Source organism: Mirounga angustirostris, unplaced genomic scaffold (assembly GCF_029215605.1).
Source record: "Mirounga angustirostris isolate CCGP_5_RB_7025 unplaced genomic scaffold, mMirAng1.0.hap1 SCAF_1, whole genome shotgun sequence".
Lineage (NCBI taxonomy): Eukaryota > Metazoa > Chordata > Mammalia > Carnivora > Phocidae > Mirounga > Mirounga angustirostris.
This window is the reverse complement of record NW_026991709.1, coordinates 210510330-210525371: the sequence shown is the minus strand read 5'-3', so window position 1 is coordinate 210525371 and position 15042 is coordinate 210510330. Positions and strand designations below refer to the sequence as shown.

The following is a 15042-nucleotide window of genomic DNA, read 5'->3' as shown; positions in this document are numbered from 1 at the left end:
TTGTCCAGCAAGGGCTCCTTTTATTCATTCGGGGTGGGTTTTTTTGAAACGCAGTGCAACTTTATAAAGTCGAGGGGTGCCAGGAAAGCGAGCCTGTCAGGTGCAGAGAAGTGCAAGAAGCTTGCGGAACCTCCCAGCCCCGTGGGCGCCCTGGTTCACCTACGGCCGTGGCTGCTGGCCCCCAAGGGGGCCGGGTGGGCCTCAGAACGAGATCAGGGTGCCTGCTCTGTCCGAAGCTCAGGGCCACGTCCATCTGTCCTCATGTACCACAGTGTGCAAAACAGCTGGAAAATATCTTCACGTGGGATCACAGAAAACAGCTCCGCTTGGTGTCTCTTGGCCTAAGAAGCATTCAGGCCGTGCAGGAAGGGTCGGGCGGTTTTGTCCTTCCAAATACCAGGGCGTCACCAGCTGCCTCTGGCCCTGCTGGCCCGGCCTTCACACGGGTGTCTCCTCTGCCACCTTCTTCAGGAGTCCTGCTGCCAGTGAGGAGTGCTGGGCGTCCTCCGAGCCATCTGCATCCCGGATCTTCAGGCGAACTTTCTGGTTGGTCCTTCTCCACTCAGAATATAGCTGGCAGTGGTAGCGGAAGGAGACCTGCAGGGCAGGGTGGGGGTGGGTGGGAATGCCAGCCGCTGGTCTCCACCCCAGGGGAGGGACACTGAGCCCAGGTGGCACCTGCTCTGGCCCAAAGCAGGGCCAGGCTCATGCTTCCAGAAGCAGAGACAGCGTTCATACATCTCTCACACGGACTGTGTACACACACCCATTCACTCTCCTGTGAAAACTCCCCACCGGCATTCGGGACCCTGCAAAGTGCAGGGGTCGGCGGCAGGGAGCAAGGAGCTCCCTTTCTGTTTCTCCCAGGATGGGACTGAAGTGGTACAGCCTCTTGGAAGGGATTAAATGTCACCGGGTCAGAGAATTGCCCAAACTCGGAAGCCAGCAAGATGTTCTTCGGGAGGTGAGTGGACAAATAAATGGCGGGACATCCAGACAAGGGAATATTAGTGCTAAAAAAAGAAATGAGCTCTCCGGCCATGAAAAGACATGGAAGAACCTCAAATGCAGGTCACTAAGGGAAAGGACCCAGGCTGCAAGGCTACAGACTGCAGGATTCCAGCTCTGTGACATTCTGTAAGGATGAAACTATGGAGAGGGTACAAGGATCAGTGGTGCCAGGAGTTGGGCGGGGGGGGGGCAGGGATGAACAGACGGAGCCAGAGGACTTTTAGGGCAGTATAACTACTCTGTATGATACCATAACAGTGGGTACATTCATCATCCATCTGTCCAAACCCCACAGAACGTACAGCACCAAGTGTGAACCCTACTGTAAGCCACGGAGGCTCTGGAGGATAGTGACGTGTCGATGTAGGTTTCCTCTATTGTAATGGAGGTGCCCCGTCTACGGCCATACCACCCTGAATGCGCCCGATCTCGTCTGTAATGGAGGTGCCCCTCTGATCCCGCGTTGATGGCGGGGGAGGCCGGGGATGGGGATGGGGATATACGAGAACTCTCTGTATCTTCTGCTCAATTTTGCTGTGAACCTGAAACTGACCCAATAAATAAAGTCTATAAAAAAATTTTTTTAAAACCAATGTCAATGGTTCATAGTCTTTGATCAAGCAAGTTCCAAGAAGGCATTTGCGCAGGTGGTGCTCAAAGCACTGTTCATAACAGGAAAAAAAAAAAAGGAAGGGGAAGAAAACATTGGAAAGAATCCCGGTGTCCATCAAAAGGGATTAGTTAAATAAATATGGTACATCCAGACCATGAATAACTGTTGGGTGGCTGCCTTTTTTTTTAAAGGACATCAGCAAAGCGAAAGCAAGCAGACTACGAAGCAGTACCTATGGTTTCATACTATGTGCTTTAAAAAAAAGAGAAAAAAAAGAAAAAACCTGCTAGTGGATGCCAATCCTTTTTGAGAAGGGAATGCTCCCACAGCTAGACAACAGTGGTTAGACCTAAGAGGTGACACTGGGGGGCTCCTCTCTGGGCGAGGGTCCTAATGGCTGCCAGTCCAGTCCCTCTCAATCCCAGTGGCCTTCCCTCTCCAGCTCTTCAGCTTCCTGTCTGTCTGTCCCTCTCATTCTCCTGGTCTCGCTCTTCCTCTTACCCTCCCACCCTCTCTATCCCCTGACCCCAGCTAGTCTTGCTGAGCTTGTGGATGGCGGGCCTCTGTTCAAGACTGACAGTCAGGTGTCCTCATCTCTTGGGGGTGGAGGCTCACCCCCAACTCACGGCTTCCCTGGGCCTTGGCTGGGCTCAGAATCTGGAGCTCCGTGAGATGCTGGGAATCACTTCCCACCGGGCAGAGGCAGGCAGGGAGGCCCCCAAGCCACTGCCCAAAGCCCTGGCCAGCCTGCTCTGAACCAGAGACCCCCAGATGCCTCCAGCTGGCAGCCACTCACCAGCGTCCAGAGGACGTAGATGGTGAACAGGGCAATGGTGAGTGCGATGAGCCCCACGGCCTCGAGCCGGCTGTGCAGCCGGAGGTGGTCCTGGGCCCCGCGCAGGCACAGCCAGCCTGAGATGGCAGCCAGTGGCGTGATGAACAGGAAGCATACCATGTCACAGCACAGCGTCCGCTTCTCTGTCCGAGGCCCCGGGTCCTTCAGCCACTGCGGGGGTGGGGGGAGGAGCTGCTGAGGCGAGCTTCGTAACGCCCTCCCACGAGCCCCGGCCTGGGGATGGGGTTGCGGGACCTCCAGGCCTCGCGCCTCTGCCTGCAGACACCCATCTGGATGGGCGGGCCCCGCAGGACCAGCCTCTGGCCGTGCGCCACCCTCCCATACTTTCCTTCCCTCCCATACTTACTGAGCCTATGATGAGCTCCCAGGTCCTGCTAGGTGCCCCCATTGTGCAGACGGGGGATACTGAGGGCACAGAGGGACGGACTCATTTGTGCAAACTCACACAACTGGTCACCCACAGAGCCAGGACTGCAAGCTGGGGGGGGTCTGGCTGGGGGGTCTTGTCGCAGGGCCCCCGCAGATGAAGGGGCGAGAGAAGTGGGCTTCGCTCATGGTAATTCCGGTCAATGGAACAGAAGGGTCCCTGACCTCCCGGAGCTCCCACGCTAGTACAAGAGGTATGAAATGGGGTGGACGGTCGGTGAGGGGACGGCCTTGTTGAGGAGGGGACCGTGAGTTGAACGGAATGAGCAGAAGCAGCCATGTGAAGAACGGGGGAGACAGCACCCCAGGCTGCAGAACAGCAAATGTGGGGCCCTGATATGGGAGTATGTGGCCTGGGCAAAGTACAGCAGGGAGGAGGCCCATGTGGCTGGAGGGCGAGGGCAAAGGGAGAGGGGTGCAGGCGGGTGCTGCCTCTCCCACCGTACTGTTCTCCTAAACACCCAGCCACCCCGGGCGGGCCAGGGGCCTTTCCAAGAGCCCACCCCCAGCCCAGCAACATGACTGTACAGCGCTCAGCTGCCCCCTCCAAGCAGGCCCGGAGGAGTCCAGGGGGCACCCGTCAGCCAGCAGGGCTCCGGAGAGCAGTGCGGCAGCCACCACGCCCGAGAATGCTCATCTCGGGCCTGACCCACTCCGCTCAGGCTAAAGTCTAAGCTCCTGGGCACAGCCCACAAAGCCCGGAGTAGCTGCCAATACCTCCTCCGGGCCACTCTCCCCCTCCTGTAACTCGCTCCACTCCAGCCACCCAGGCTTCATCAAGCACGCCGAACTCTTCCTGACCTCAGGGCCTTTGCACTTGTGCCCTCTGCCAGGACTGTCCTTCCCCAGCTTGGGTCCTTGGCATTGCTGGCTCCTCATTCTTCAGGTCTCAGCTTCAGGGGTGACCGAACAGGGAGGGGGCACGGGGTCTCGGGCCTGGTTCCCCACCCCCATCCACAGACTCTACCATGGGGGTGGGGGAGAAGGAGGTCCACTCCATAGAGAAGGATCCTCCTGGGCAGTTCCCTCCTCCGGCCCCAGGCCTGTCTGCCTGCCCCCTGCCCGCTCCAACCTGGGGCTCCCAAGCATACCTCTGTGAGGGGCCGGGGCCGCTTCTCCACTGCAAACTCCGTGTGGCACAACTCACAGTAGCTGGTGTTGGACGAGGAAAGCCACCTCTCCAGACAGCTCTTGTGAACGGCCCCCAGCGTACCAGTGCAGCCACATGGGGACAGCAGGCTCTCCCCATTTGCTCCCTCGTGGCAGATCCGGCAGAAGGGACCATCGCTAGACACAGAGATAGAGCGCATGAGCAACAACCAATCTTCCTGCCTACGCCTGCTTTGCTGCCCACTGGATCATAAGGTCAGCATTGCCCCTGCGCTGCCACTTGGCAAACTCCTACTCATCCTTCAATGCCCAGCTCCAGACCTCCTTTCCTTTGTAAAGCTTTCCCAAATTCCCGAAAGTGCAGCAGTGTGCTCCCTCCCCAGGGTTCCTGTGGCACATTTTTAGGCCCAGGGTGAGCATCTCTTATAGCTGCCCATCTAGCGTCTGTTCCTCCTTTCCCTGCAATACTCCCCTAACCGTCCCGGGCAACCAACCCACTCTCAAGTCTCGGTCCTCAAGGACTAGAGCAGAGCTGACAACACCCCTGATGACCTCAGGCCTGACCGATTAGAACACCACACACCCCTCGTCACCAGGACTGATTCAGGGAAAGGCATGTGTGAAGCAATCAGAGTCACTGTGATTAATTCCTGAAATTCTCCCCGCCCCCTCAACTCCAGAACTAGAGACAGCAAGGCTGATGTAAGTCTGGAGCTGATGGCAGCAGTCTGGTCCCCATGTGGAGTCTGTGAATGATGCCAAACAGAGGAAAGCAGAGACAAGCAACAGGGAAAGACAGATTCTCAAGGACACCATCAGAGGCCCTGGATCTAGCCTCACCTGAAGGCCATGCTACTTGAGAAACCTGTGCATCCAGGGAGAGTAGTTCCCCTGCTCCTGTGTCCTAGATGGGCTCAGAAGACAGACATAACAAGCGTCCACAGGAAGCCACTTGAGGGAAGCCTCAGGCCCAGCCTGGTCTCTGGGGATACTGGGTCCTTCCTGGGGCAGCTCAGGGCTGGAGGTGTGGCCTTGGTGGGCGCAGAGGCTGTCCAGCACATGAGTCATTGTTTTCCAAACATTTCTGCCCGGAGAGTGAACCGCAGGAACACACGAAGGAGGTGGAGCAGGAGGGCCGTCTTCCAGATAACACCAGTTTCCCCTCAGAAACTGTTTTCTATCCTCTCCTCAGCGTCTCCTGCTGTGGGGCAGAGCCTGGCTGCTTTGAAGCCAAAACCTTGAGCGGACCCCTCATGGCTACTTTCTTGTCAGTCCTGTGCCGGGGCTGCTGCCATCCCCTACGATGTCAAAAGGCTGTACCGGGCTCCACCCTGATCCCACAGCGCCCCTGCCCAGAGTTAACAGGCTTCCCTGCTCCGGAAGCCAACCCCAGCAAGTGGAAGGGACCAGAACCCTGAGGAAGAGCCACGTCAGTTTGGGGTTTGTCCCGGGGAACCCTACTTTTTTGGAAAAGCCACTTCGGAGAAAACAAAACAAAATGAAACCTGACTTCTTGCTGAGCACTGATTAAGGACCGTGCCCTGTTCCAAGGGCAGCACGTGGACGAATCTGTTATTCTCCCAGGGAACCTGCGAGGAAGGGGCTATTTTGCCCTCCTTTCACAGATGGGGAAACTGAGGCAGCAAGGGGTGACCCCGTTTGCATGAACTCACACGGCTAGTAGCCCGCAAAGCCGGGGCCCAGGCCCCCCTTAGTGGCCATGCTACACTGCCTACACCGTTCCAGACGGCAGGACAAGAGAAATGGGCTTTGCTCATGAAGTTCTGGCAGGAAAATAACGCAAATGGCACAGTTGAGAAGGAAATGGACCAGGGGTTGGCGGGGGCGAAGCCTCAGTGGGGCTGCCCAGGGCACACTCCAAGAGCAAGAGAGGGGAGAGTGTGGGCAAGGAAGCCGGCAGAAGCCACGTGGAAGGGGCAGCAGGGAAAGGCCAGGAGGAAGGGCCGGGGGTGCAGATATGCTCTGGGAAGCTTCGAGGACGGCCTAGGCTCGCTCACGGACTGGTGGGCAGAGCGCCGAAGGCTCAAGAGGATGAGAACCCTTTGGACAAACGGCAGCCTTCTCTCTGGGAGGGTGGTTCTGCCCTGGTCCCCAGCCTGGGCAGGTTTGGGATGAGTTGTATCAAAACTCAGAGGGGAGGGGCACGTGGCGGGCTCAGTCAGTGGAGCCTGTGACTCTTGATCTCAAGATCATGAGTTTGAGCCCCACGTTGGGTATAGAGATGACTTAAAAAAAAAAAAAAATCAGAGGGGAGAAGCCATGAGCAAAGAGGCCAAGGAGCAGATCAAGAGAGCCTAGTGGTCTTGCGGGCATGGCTGTCCTTACCATCAGCGGGGGTCACTGAGGGACTCTCTGCTCCCTGCCTCTTGCCCTGCCTCTGAGGACTGCAAGACTGGCTGGTGGGACTGAACGAGCTTCTCCCCTTCCAACCCAAGCAGGAGCCCCGGGTTCAAGCTTCAGCAATGCTCAGTGACACTGGCAGGTGTCCGCCTCCCTCTGGGCCTCGGTGTTCTCAGGTGTCAGGAGGGAGGGTGGGGCAAAGTGGGGTCAGCTCACTCAGTGCCCCTCAGGTACCCCAGGTAGGGACACCCTAGCCTTGGTCAGCCTCTTCCCAGGCCCCCTACCCCACCAAATGTCCCCTCGCTCCCAGCCTGGCTTGCCCGGCACAGACTCTGTCCTGCCTTCAAGGGGGCTGATGGAGATGCGAGCATAAAAACCCACACCCCGGAGGAGGCCCAGGAGAACTCTCCATATCATCTGGGCTTGAGCGAGGCTTCCTGCCGGAAGTGACGCCAAGCAAAGACTCGGAGGGTGAATGGCAGTGAGGTCCCTCCAAAGCACTGCAAGGCCTCCCATCGGCTTCTTTGGATGTTGGAATGAACAGCTTATGAATTAATTCTGACACAGGCCACAACACGGATAAATCCTGATGACATGGAGCTCAGTGAAACGAGCCAGTCACAGAAAGATGAATACCATGCAATTGTACTTCTGGGAGCTCCCTGGAGGAGTCACATTTGCTGAGACAGAGAGGAGATGGTGGGCACAGGGTGGGGGAGGGGGCGGGCAGTCCGTGTTTCATGGGGACAGAGGTTCAGTTTGGGAAGAAAGTTCTAGAGACGGGTGGTGGGGGTGGTTGCACCACAGTGTGAGTGTAGCACTGAACTAACTGTATACTTAAAAAGTGTTACAATGGCACATTTTAGGTTATCTATATTTTACCACAATGAAAAAAAAAACTGGAAAAGAACTTAGGAATGAAATCTTAGTAGATAAACCTGACGACAATGCGAAAAACTTGGAAAAATTAAGAAGAAAAAGATAGCACTCAGAGTCTCGTTCCCTTAGCCAACCTGGTGGCTGTTTTAAATCCAAATGAGTGAAAATGGATTCAGATTCAGATTTGAAGGGTTTACCTCAAACTCTTTTCCTTGAAAATGATGACAAATTGGCATACCAGACAGGGGAGCTCACATGGGGGTCTGGAAGGCCCGCACCGGGGCTTAAATACTTTTTTTTTTTTTTTTTTTAATGAGACAGAGAGAGAGCACATGAGAGAGGGGAGGGTTAGAGGGAGAAGCAGACTCCCCGCTGAGCAGGGAGCCCGATGCGGGACTCGATCCTGGGACTCCAGGATCACGACCTGAGCCGAAGGCAGTCGCTTAACCAACTGAGCCACCCAGGCGCCCTTAAATACTTTTATCGAATGCATACGAGGTGGCAAACCCGCGGGCAGACACCGTATGTGGACCACAGCAAGAGCCTCTCGGAACAATGCAATGAGGAAGATGTCCCCATCTCCAAGAGACGAGGGTAAAGTAAGTTGTCCCTGGTCCCAGAGGGAGAGGGGCTGCAGGGCAGGATTGAGCCCAGGTGCTGTGAATCCACTTCCTTATCATGCCTCTCGAAACCATGAGCTACTCCCCACCATCTAATCTTCAGATTTCACCTGACAATCTGGAATTTCCACTTTTCCTGGAGAACCAGACCTGGCCGGCCGGGGCCTCTGTATCTGCACTGCAGTTATGACTGGGGCCCCTTTCCCTGGTTTATTCACCCACCTGGTCCCTCTAGATGATTGGATTTCTGACCCCAGACTGGGAGAAAATCACTTGGCCCAGAGAGTAAAGCAAGTGAAGGCAAAGACCCCTGCTCAGGCACCACTCACCTTGACGTGTCCAAGGCTCGGATGACGGTTGAGAGGAGCCGGCCATCCCTTGAAGTCACCTGCGCCACGTACTGGGGTGGCCCGAGGCCAGTGGCCTCCACGACCTTGGAGAAGGCAGGGCTGCCCGAGCAGTCACACAGGGAGCCAGGGAGGTGGCAGCAGTCACCCGTCGTCATGGCCACAGGGAGCCCTGTGTCCTCAGGGCCTGAGGCCCATGGTCCCAGGAGCCTGGGGAGAGGCCGGCAGGGAGGTTAAGGGCAAGGATATCGAGCCAAACACTGACCAGGGTTTGAATCCAGCTCTCGGAGCCTCAGTCGCCCAATCTGTAAAATGGGGGATTCAATGAGATGCCACTTGTAACTCAGCCCAGGCCTGATGCACAGTAGGGGCTTGGTTTTATTATCTCTAGCCCTCCTGAGAAAGGCCAGCCAGGTCCAGCCCTCAAGGCCTGCAGGCCACCCCCAGCATCAGCTCTCCAGACCCGGGAAGGGCCCCGAACAGTTACTGAGAGCCTGCTGTGGGCCAGGCCTTGTGCTTGGGGCTTCTGTAGGCTGGAACCCTGCCCGCTGACCACCTAGACCCATGTTCTCCATGGACTGGATTTCCGGGGCTGCACTCACAGCACGTGAGCCTGCCTTGGAGTTGGGCAGAACTGAGCTAGAAACCTGGGCGAACAGACCAGGATGGGGCATCGTTTGATACCTCCTGGACACCTCAGGCCTTCAGGAAAACGACGCAGGCTGGGAAGGACTCGGGCAGCCTCTGTTCCTACTGGAGCAGGTGATCCAAGCCATGCCCGTGTCCTCGAGGAGAAGCAGTGGGAGATGGCCGGAGACTTAGGCAGCGACCTCAAGTCTGCTCTGGGTGGGGGGCTTCAGCACTATTCTCCCCCCTACCCTAGGGTCTGTTCCACCAAAAGGAACCCTTGGCAGCCTTCACCCCCGTCCCAGAAGGAGCCAGTGAGACCTTGTGTGCTCCCCCTGAGAACTTCCTGGAAGTAACAGAGGCAACACAGGAACCCTGGAGCCAGGGGTCCCTGAGGTCTTGTCCTCAGGCCTCTGTCTCCAGGAGCTGCAGTCCAGAGACGCCAGAAACACTCACTGAGGCACCCCCTACGCAGCTTTTACCAACCCCTGCCGGCCAAATCTGACACTTAAGACAGAAGGGGAAAAGCCAGAGTAAGTGATTGACTAACGCTTTGCACCAAGGCCATCATCTGCCCACGGATCAGCACCCTCTTAACAGTTCAGCCAGAAGCCTTCCTGGCCCACCGTGCCCTTCGGAGCCTCCACAGTTGGGCCGCTGCCAGCCAGATAAGCAAATATCAGCCCAGAGGCAGGAGAAGCAGGGAGGAAGACTGCTTGGCCCAGATAACATCCTCGGGGCAGCGGTGGCGGGGGGCCTGGCATGTTGTGTGCGCTCCTATCCCTCCCGAGGAACTTCCGGCTCAGAGGTCAACAGGGAAGCCTCTGGGCTCTCCAAGAGAATGCACGTAGAGGGGAATCCATTCTTCCCACCCCTCCAAGCATCAGCCTTAACATTCTTGCAAGGAATTGGGCGCTCCGAGAATCATCACAGCTCCCATATATTAAGTTCTGCCATTTCTGTTACTATTGGGTGGCGGGGGGAGATTCATCAGTAAATCTGCTAAAGCAAGGCCTGAAAATCACCAAAATTATGACAGCAGCTACAGTTCGTTAAGGGCCTATCGCATGCTGAGTACTGAGAAGCTCGCTGAACTCTAAACAGTTGCCCTAAGCGTCCCCTTCAAAGATCACCTGCCTGGAGAGGCCTTCCCTGACCATCCTGGCCAAAGTGCCATTCGTGACCACATTATTGTGTTCATGGAATGTACCCCTCCCTGAAGTGCTCTTATTTCTTCACTCTCGGTGAGCTCTGGGAAGGGGGCACCAGGTTGGACATGCACTCTGTCGTCCCTGGCGCCTGCCCTGTGTTGGGCACAAAGTTGCTGCGTTTCATTTCTCAGCCCCTACTCTGTGTAAGAGCAAGCGGGGGAAAAGAACCCTCCTGATCCTCATACCTTGGTCTGCCAGGGCCCGTGGTGGGAATCAGGGATGTCTAGAGGCTAGAGGCTTGTGCAAACCACAGAAGCCTGGGCTTGGAAGGGGCTAAACTCAAGGCTGGACTCAGCTGTGGGGCTGCTGGGCTGGGCGAGTGAGCCAATGCCTCAAGTGAACTTGGCCCAATGCCTGGGGGATAGATTTCACTGAGTCTTCACAACAAATCTATGACATAAATCTAATAATTACCCTCATTTGACAGGTGAGGAGACTGAGGCTCAGAGAGGGGCAGCTCTTTGCCCAAGATCACACAGCTAAGAAGGGACAGGACCAAGATTTCAACTTAGTCCAGTGAGTGGGTCTAGGACTCAGAAGACCTGGATTTTTTAAAATCTTGACTCTGTCACTGATGCTGTGTGTCCAGGAACAAGCCACTTTGCCTCTCTGGGCCTCATCCTTCTCTTTTGTCAAGTAAGTTGATGGAGCTGATGGACTTTGCTGAGGGACTCTTGAGAAGGAGCCCCCAGGCTCAATTCCTCCGGCAAAGCTTGTCCTTGTCTAGGCCCACTTGGGGTGGCGCTGAGGCAAAGCAACCTGTCCAGCGTCCTTTCCCTGAGGGCAAGAAACTACAGGAAGAGGAGTCAGAGGGCCCTAACGGTGCCCATTCGGGCAAACTGCTTCACTGTCTGGGCCTCAGTTTTCTCGTCTGTAAAATGAAGGTCATAACAATACCCAGCTCATACACTCCTAATTATTAAGAAGTCAGTAAATATTAGCTCTTCTTAACGATTACTGTCATCAGCTTACAGAGCTGTTAGAGGGTTTGATGAGACAAGGCACAGCCAAAATCTGGCACACAGTAAGTGGGCACTAAATGCTGCTCTTATTTTTAGAAGAAATGTGGAGCCTGTAAAATGCATTCATTCCTCTTCGCTCACCAGAGAGAGGCTCCTGTGTGTCCTGCAGTCCTTGCATGGCCCTGCATTGGAGGCCAGGTTTAAGCCCAGCTCTGCTCTCGTTCTATGTATGGCCCCAAGAGAAAAGACTTCTCTGAGCCTCGATTTCTTCATCTAACAGGGAACATTTCTAGTACTTCCACCTATTAAGGTCCCTAGAGGACTAAATAAGAGAATCATATAAATTCTGGCTACCCCGTTTTGAGCACCCACTAACAGCCAGGCACTCTGCTAAGCAGGTCCTTTGTAGACAGTGCCTGGGTCATTATAATATTTACTATTTTCCAGGCAGAGCCCCGCTGGAAGGAGGTTGAGGAAGGCGCTTATTGACAGCCTACTGTGTGCAAGGGTCTTTCCTCATCGGCCACCTTCTGAATTCTCCCAACAAGCCCCATTAGGTTGGCGCTGGGATGACCCGGTTTCACAGCTGAGGAAACCGAGGCTCGGAGAGGCACCTACTGTGTGCCGGGTCCCGGGGACCTCCCGCCGCCCTCGAGACGGGAACTGCGATACCTCGTTCCGGAGAAGGCTGAGGCCGACGGTCTGAGCCTGATCGTCCCGCTCGGGAGCCAGGCTCGGGCCTCGAACCCGGGGCCGGCCCGCGGACCCGCGCCCCCCCCCCCCACCCCATCAGCCCGCCCGTGCCTACCTGACTCGCGGCCGGGCCGGGCGGCCGCGCAGGCCCCTCCACTAGCCCCGGCCCCGGTCCCGGCCCGGCCGGTCCCGTCAGCGCCGCCAGCTCGGCTCCGGCCGGCACCTGCGTCCGGACACCGCCCGCCGAGCCGACGGTGCCACGGCCCAATGGCTACTGCCTCTCGCCCGCACTAGCCAATACCCGTGCACGTCCCGCCCCAGGAGGCGGGGCCGGAGGCGACAGGGACGTCCTGGGCCGCACAGGCCCCGCGGCGCCGCAGCTGCTGGCTCCGCCCCCACCGCGTCTTAACTCCGCCCCCAGATCCGGCTCCACCCCCAACCCTGACCCCGCCCCATCCCGGCAGGGGGCACGAGCGGGGTTGGTGGCGCCACCTGCCGACGACCAGTGCTAGCTAACCGTTACGGACTTGAACGTGACACCCAGCTAAGGGATTTGTAAGTGTTCATCACCTCCCATATGCTTCTCATTAATTCTGGGAGGGAAAGAGAGACGAACCGTATGATCACACTTTACAGAGGGAAAACGGCAGCCTAGAGAGGTTAGGGGGCCGTGGAAGAGCCTAAAGCCAACGCCATTTATTCATCATTCACTTGCTCATTCATTCATGCAATAGGTTCATTCACTAGATGTAATAAAGATCAATAAGAGGGCCTGTTATGAGCCAGGCACTGTACTAGGCTCTGGGGACACAGGATTAAGACAAATACTGTTGCCTTCATGGACCTTAACCTAGGGAATTAACCAGTTGTGTAATTCTTAATTACAAAAGTAATAAATTGTAGCAAGTGAGGGGGACATATCATGGAATAATTTGGAAAGTCCAAAAATACTGCCTTAAGGAAGAAGCAATTGAACTGACAACTGATACAGAGCAGAGGGGAACTAAGAGAAAAGAGGGGAGAAGAATCCCAGGCAGAGTGTTCAGGCACATGCAAAGGACCTGAGGTAGGATAGAGAATTGCCTCAGTACTCCTCTCCCCTCCTGCCCTGCCTTTATGAAATATATGGAGCAATTCGATTACCTAAGTTACATTCTGTTGTGTTGTACTAGCTTTATTTTTCAGAGGTGAAAAGATAAATCATAACATTGTTTAAAAGGTTAGAGAGAAGAAGGAGGAAGGGGACAGAGATACATGTTAGACTTTTGAAAATATACCTTGTTTTATATATTTGGCTTTACAACCATGTAAAATATTGCATATAATTATAAAACAAATTTTAAAGTGTAAAGGTAGCCCTAAAAATGAAAATAAAACAGAGAAACTTCTGTATCCAGTTGGTGACAAAACAACAGAGAGATGAACGTCTAGTGACTTTAAAACGACAATTTAACCCTACATACCACCACTATATTGTTGATGGTGATGTTGCAATTGTTATTCTGAGCCTGTTGCATATTTAGTTTTGCATAAAGCAAAAACAAAGTAATACCTTCATGTCAAGGACTGGGATTTTCAGAGGGAGTGAAGGAGGTACAGACATAAGGTTGATTATGCTAATAAAAACCTTATGGTTTTGAACTTGAATTGGGAGCGTCACAATATATTTTATCTTTGCAAAAAAGCAAACATTTCCTGGCTCTGTCCACTGAAAAGGTCTGAAACAAAGACTGACTTTGTTGCCATCAGCACTCCTTAAACCCAGATCATAGTCTCTAAATTATCACTTCCAGTTGAACGAACCAGGGAACGCTGGGGAAATACCTGATTCTGGGTCCGGGGCAGGAAATGTACAAGATGAACCTGACACAATCTGATATACCAGAAAGCGCAGGCGTTCTCAAAGACATTACCTAGTAAGGTAGTGTCAGTGGGAGTCAACTAGAAAAAGCTCTCACTGGCCACAAGTGGGATGATTTGCCCTTCAATAAGGGTAATGGGTGCAGTAGATCTAAACACATCAAATGTTAAGGGGAGCCTGAGTGGCTCAGTCGTTAAGCGTCTGCCTTCAGTTCCAGTCATGATCTCAGGGTCCTGGGATCAAGCCCCGCATCGGGCTCCCTCCTCTGCGGGAAGCCTGCTTCTCCCTCTCCCACTACCCCTGCTTGTGTTCTCTCTTTCGCTCTGTCCCTCTCTGTCAAATAAGTAAATAAAATCTTTTTTTTTTTTTTTTTAAATATTTTATTTATTTATTCATTAGAGACAGAGAGAGAGAGGCAGAGGGAGAAGCAGGCTCCCAAGGAGCAGGGAGCCCGATGCGGGACTCGATCCCAGGACCCTGAGATCACGACCCGAGCCGAAGGCAGACGCTTAACCATCTGAGCCACCCAGGCGCCCCGTAAATAAAATCTTAATAAAGAAATAAATACATACATAAATAAACACATCAAATGTTTAAATCCATTTACTGGGGGGAGCCTGGCTGGCTCAGCCGGTAGAGCATGCGAATCTTGATCTCAGGGTTGCAAGTTTGAGACCCACGTTGGGTATAGAGATTCCTTAAAAAAATAAAATAAAACCTTAAAAAAAATCCATTTACCGGGGTTTTTAAAAATTCTTTAAATAATGTCAGGGGGCCTGGCTGACTCAGTTGCTCCCTGCTCAGCTGGGAGCCTGCTTCTCCCTCTCCCTTTGCCCCTCCCCCTGCTTGTTCTCTCTCTCTCTCAAATAAATAAAATCTTTTTAAAAATCTCCTTAAAAAAAGAGAGTGCCTGGGTGGCTCAGTCGGTTAAGTGTCTGCCTTCGCCTCAGGTCATGATCCCGGGGTCCTGGGATCAAGCCCCACATCAGGCTCCTTGCTCAGCGGGGAGCCTGCTTCTCCCTCTCCTTCTGTCTGCCACTCCCCCCCTCCCCGCTTGTGCTCTCTCTGTCAAATCAATAAATAAAATCTTAAAAAAAAAAAAAAAGAGGGGCGCCTGGGTGGCTCAGTCGTTAAGCATCTGCCTTCGGCTCAGGTCATGATCCCGGGGTCCTGGGATCGAGCCCGCATCGGGCTCCCTGCTCGGCGGGAAGCCTGCTTCTCCCTCTCCCACTCCCCCTGCTTGTGTTCCCTCTCTCGCTGTCTCTCTGTCAAAGAAATAAATAAAATCTTTAAAAAAAAGATAAATGAAATCTTTAAAAAAAAAAACAAAAGCAAAAACAAGATTTTATTTATTTGAGAGAGAGAAAGAGAACACAAGTGGCAGGGGGAGGAGCAGTGGGAGAGAGAGAAGCAGACTCCTCACTGAGTAGGGAGTCCAACTTGGGACCCTGAGATCATGACCTGA

General features: G+C 54.3%; 1 protein-coding gene across 3 annotated transcripts; it reads right to left on the bottom strand.

Moving 5' to 3' along the window:
• MARCHF2 (membrane associated ring-CH-type finger 2) lies at positions 1–11991 on the bottom strand. Of its 3 annotated transcripts, none has more exons than XM_045863155.3 (5): positions 11832–11991; positions 8206–8528; positions 3998–4193; positions 2421–2630; positions 1–597 (listed from the first exon to the last, which is right to left on the bottom strand). In XM_045863155.3, the coding sequence occupies exons 2-5, from the start codon at positions 8379–8381 to the stop codon at positions 439–441; spliced, it is 741 nt and encodes a 246-aa protein (XP_045719111.1). In that variant the 5' UTR covers positions 8382–8528; positions 11832–11991; the 3' UTR covers positions 1–438. The 3 variants fall into 3 exon arrangements, with proteins under 3 accessions (XP_045719111.1, XP_045719110.1, XP_064428306.1); XM_045863154.3 differs by having other exon boundaries at positions 8206–8433; XM_064572236.1 differs by lacking the exon at positions 2421–2630.
• Positions 11992–15042: the final 3051 nt, after the last annotated feature.

What these genes read in the sequence shown, in the direction of transcription:
- MARCHF2 (XM_045863155.3), bottom strand. Translation starts at nt 8,381, where the DNA reads ATGACGACGGGTGACTGCTGCCACCTCCCTGGCTCCCTGTGTGACTGC. An exon ending in CGAGCCTTGGACACGTCAAG is followed by an intron (nt 4,194 to 8,205) that starts GTGAGTGGTGCC and finishes CTCTGTGTCTAG; the next exon opens with CGATGGTCCCTTCTGCCGGA. An exon ending in TCTACGTCCTCTGGACGCTG is followed by an intron (nt 598 to 2,420) that starts GTGAGTGGCTGC and finishes CCTGCCCTGCAG; the next exon opens with GTCTCCTTCCGCTACCACTG.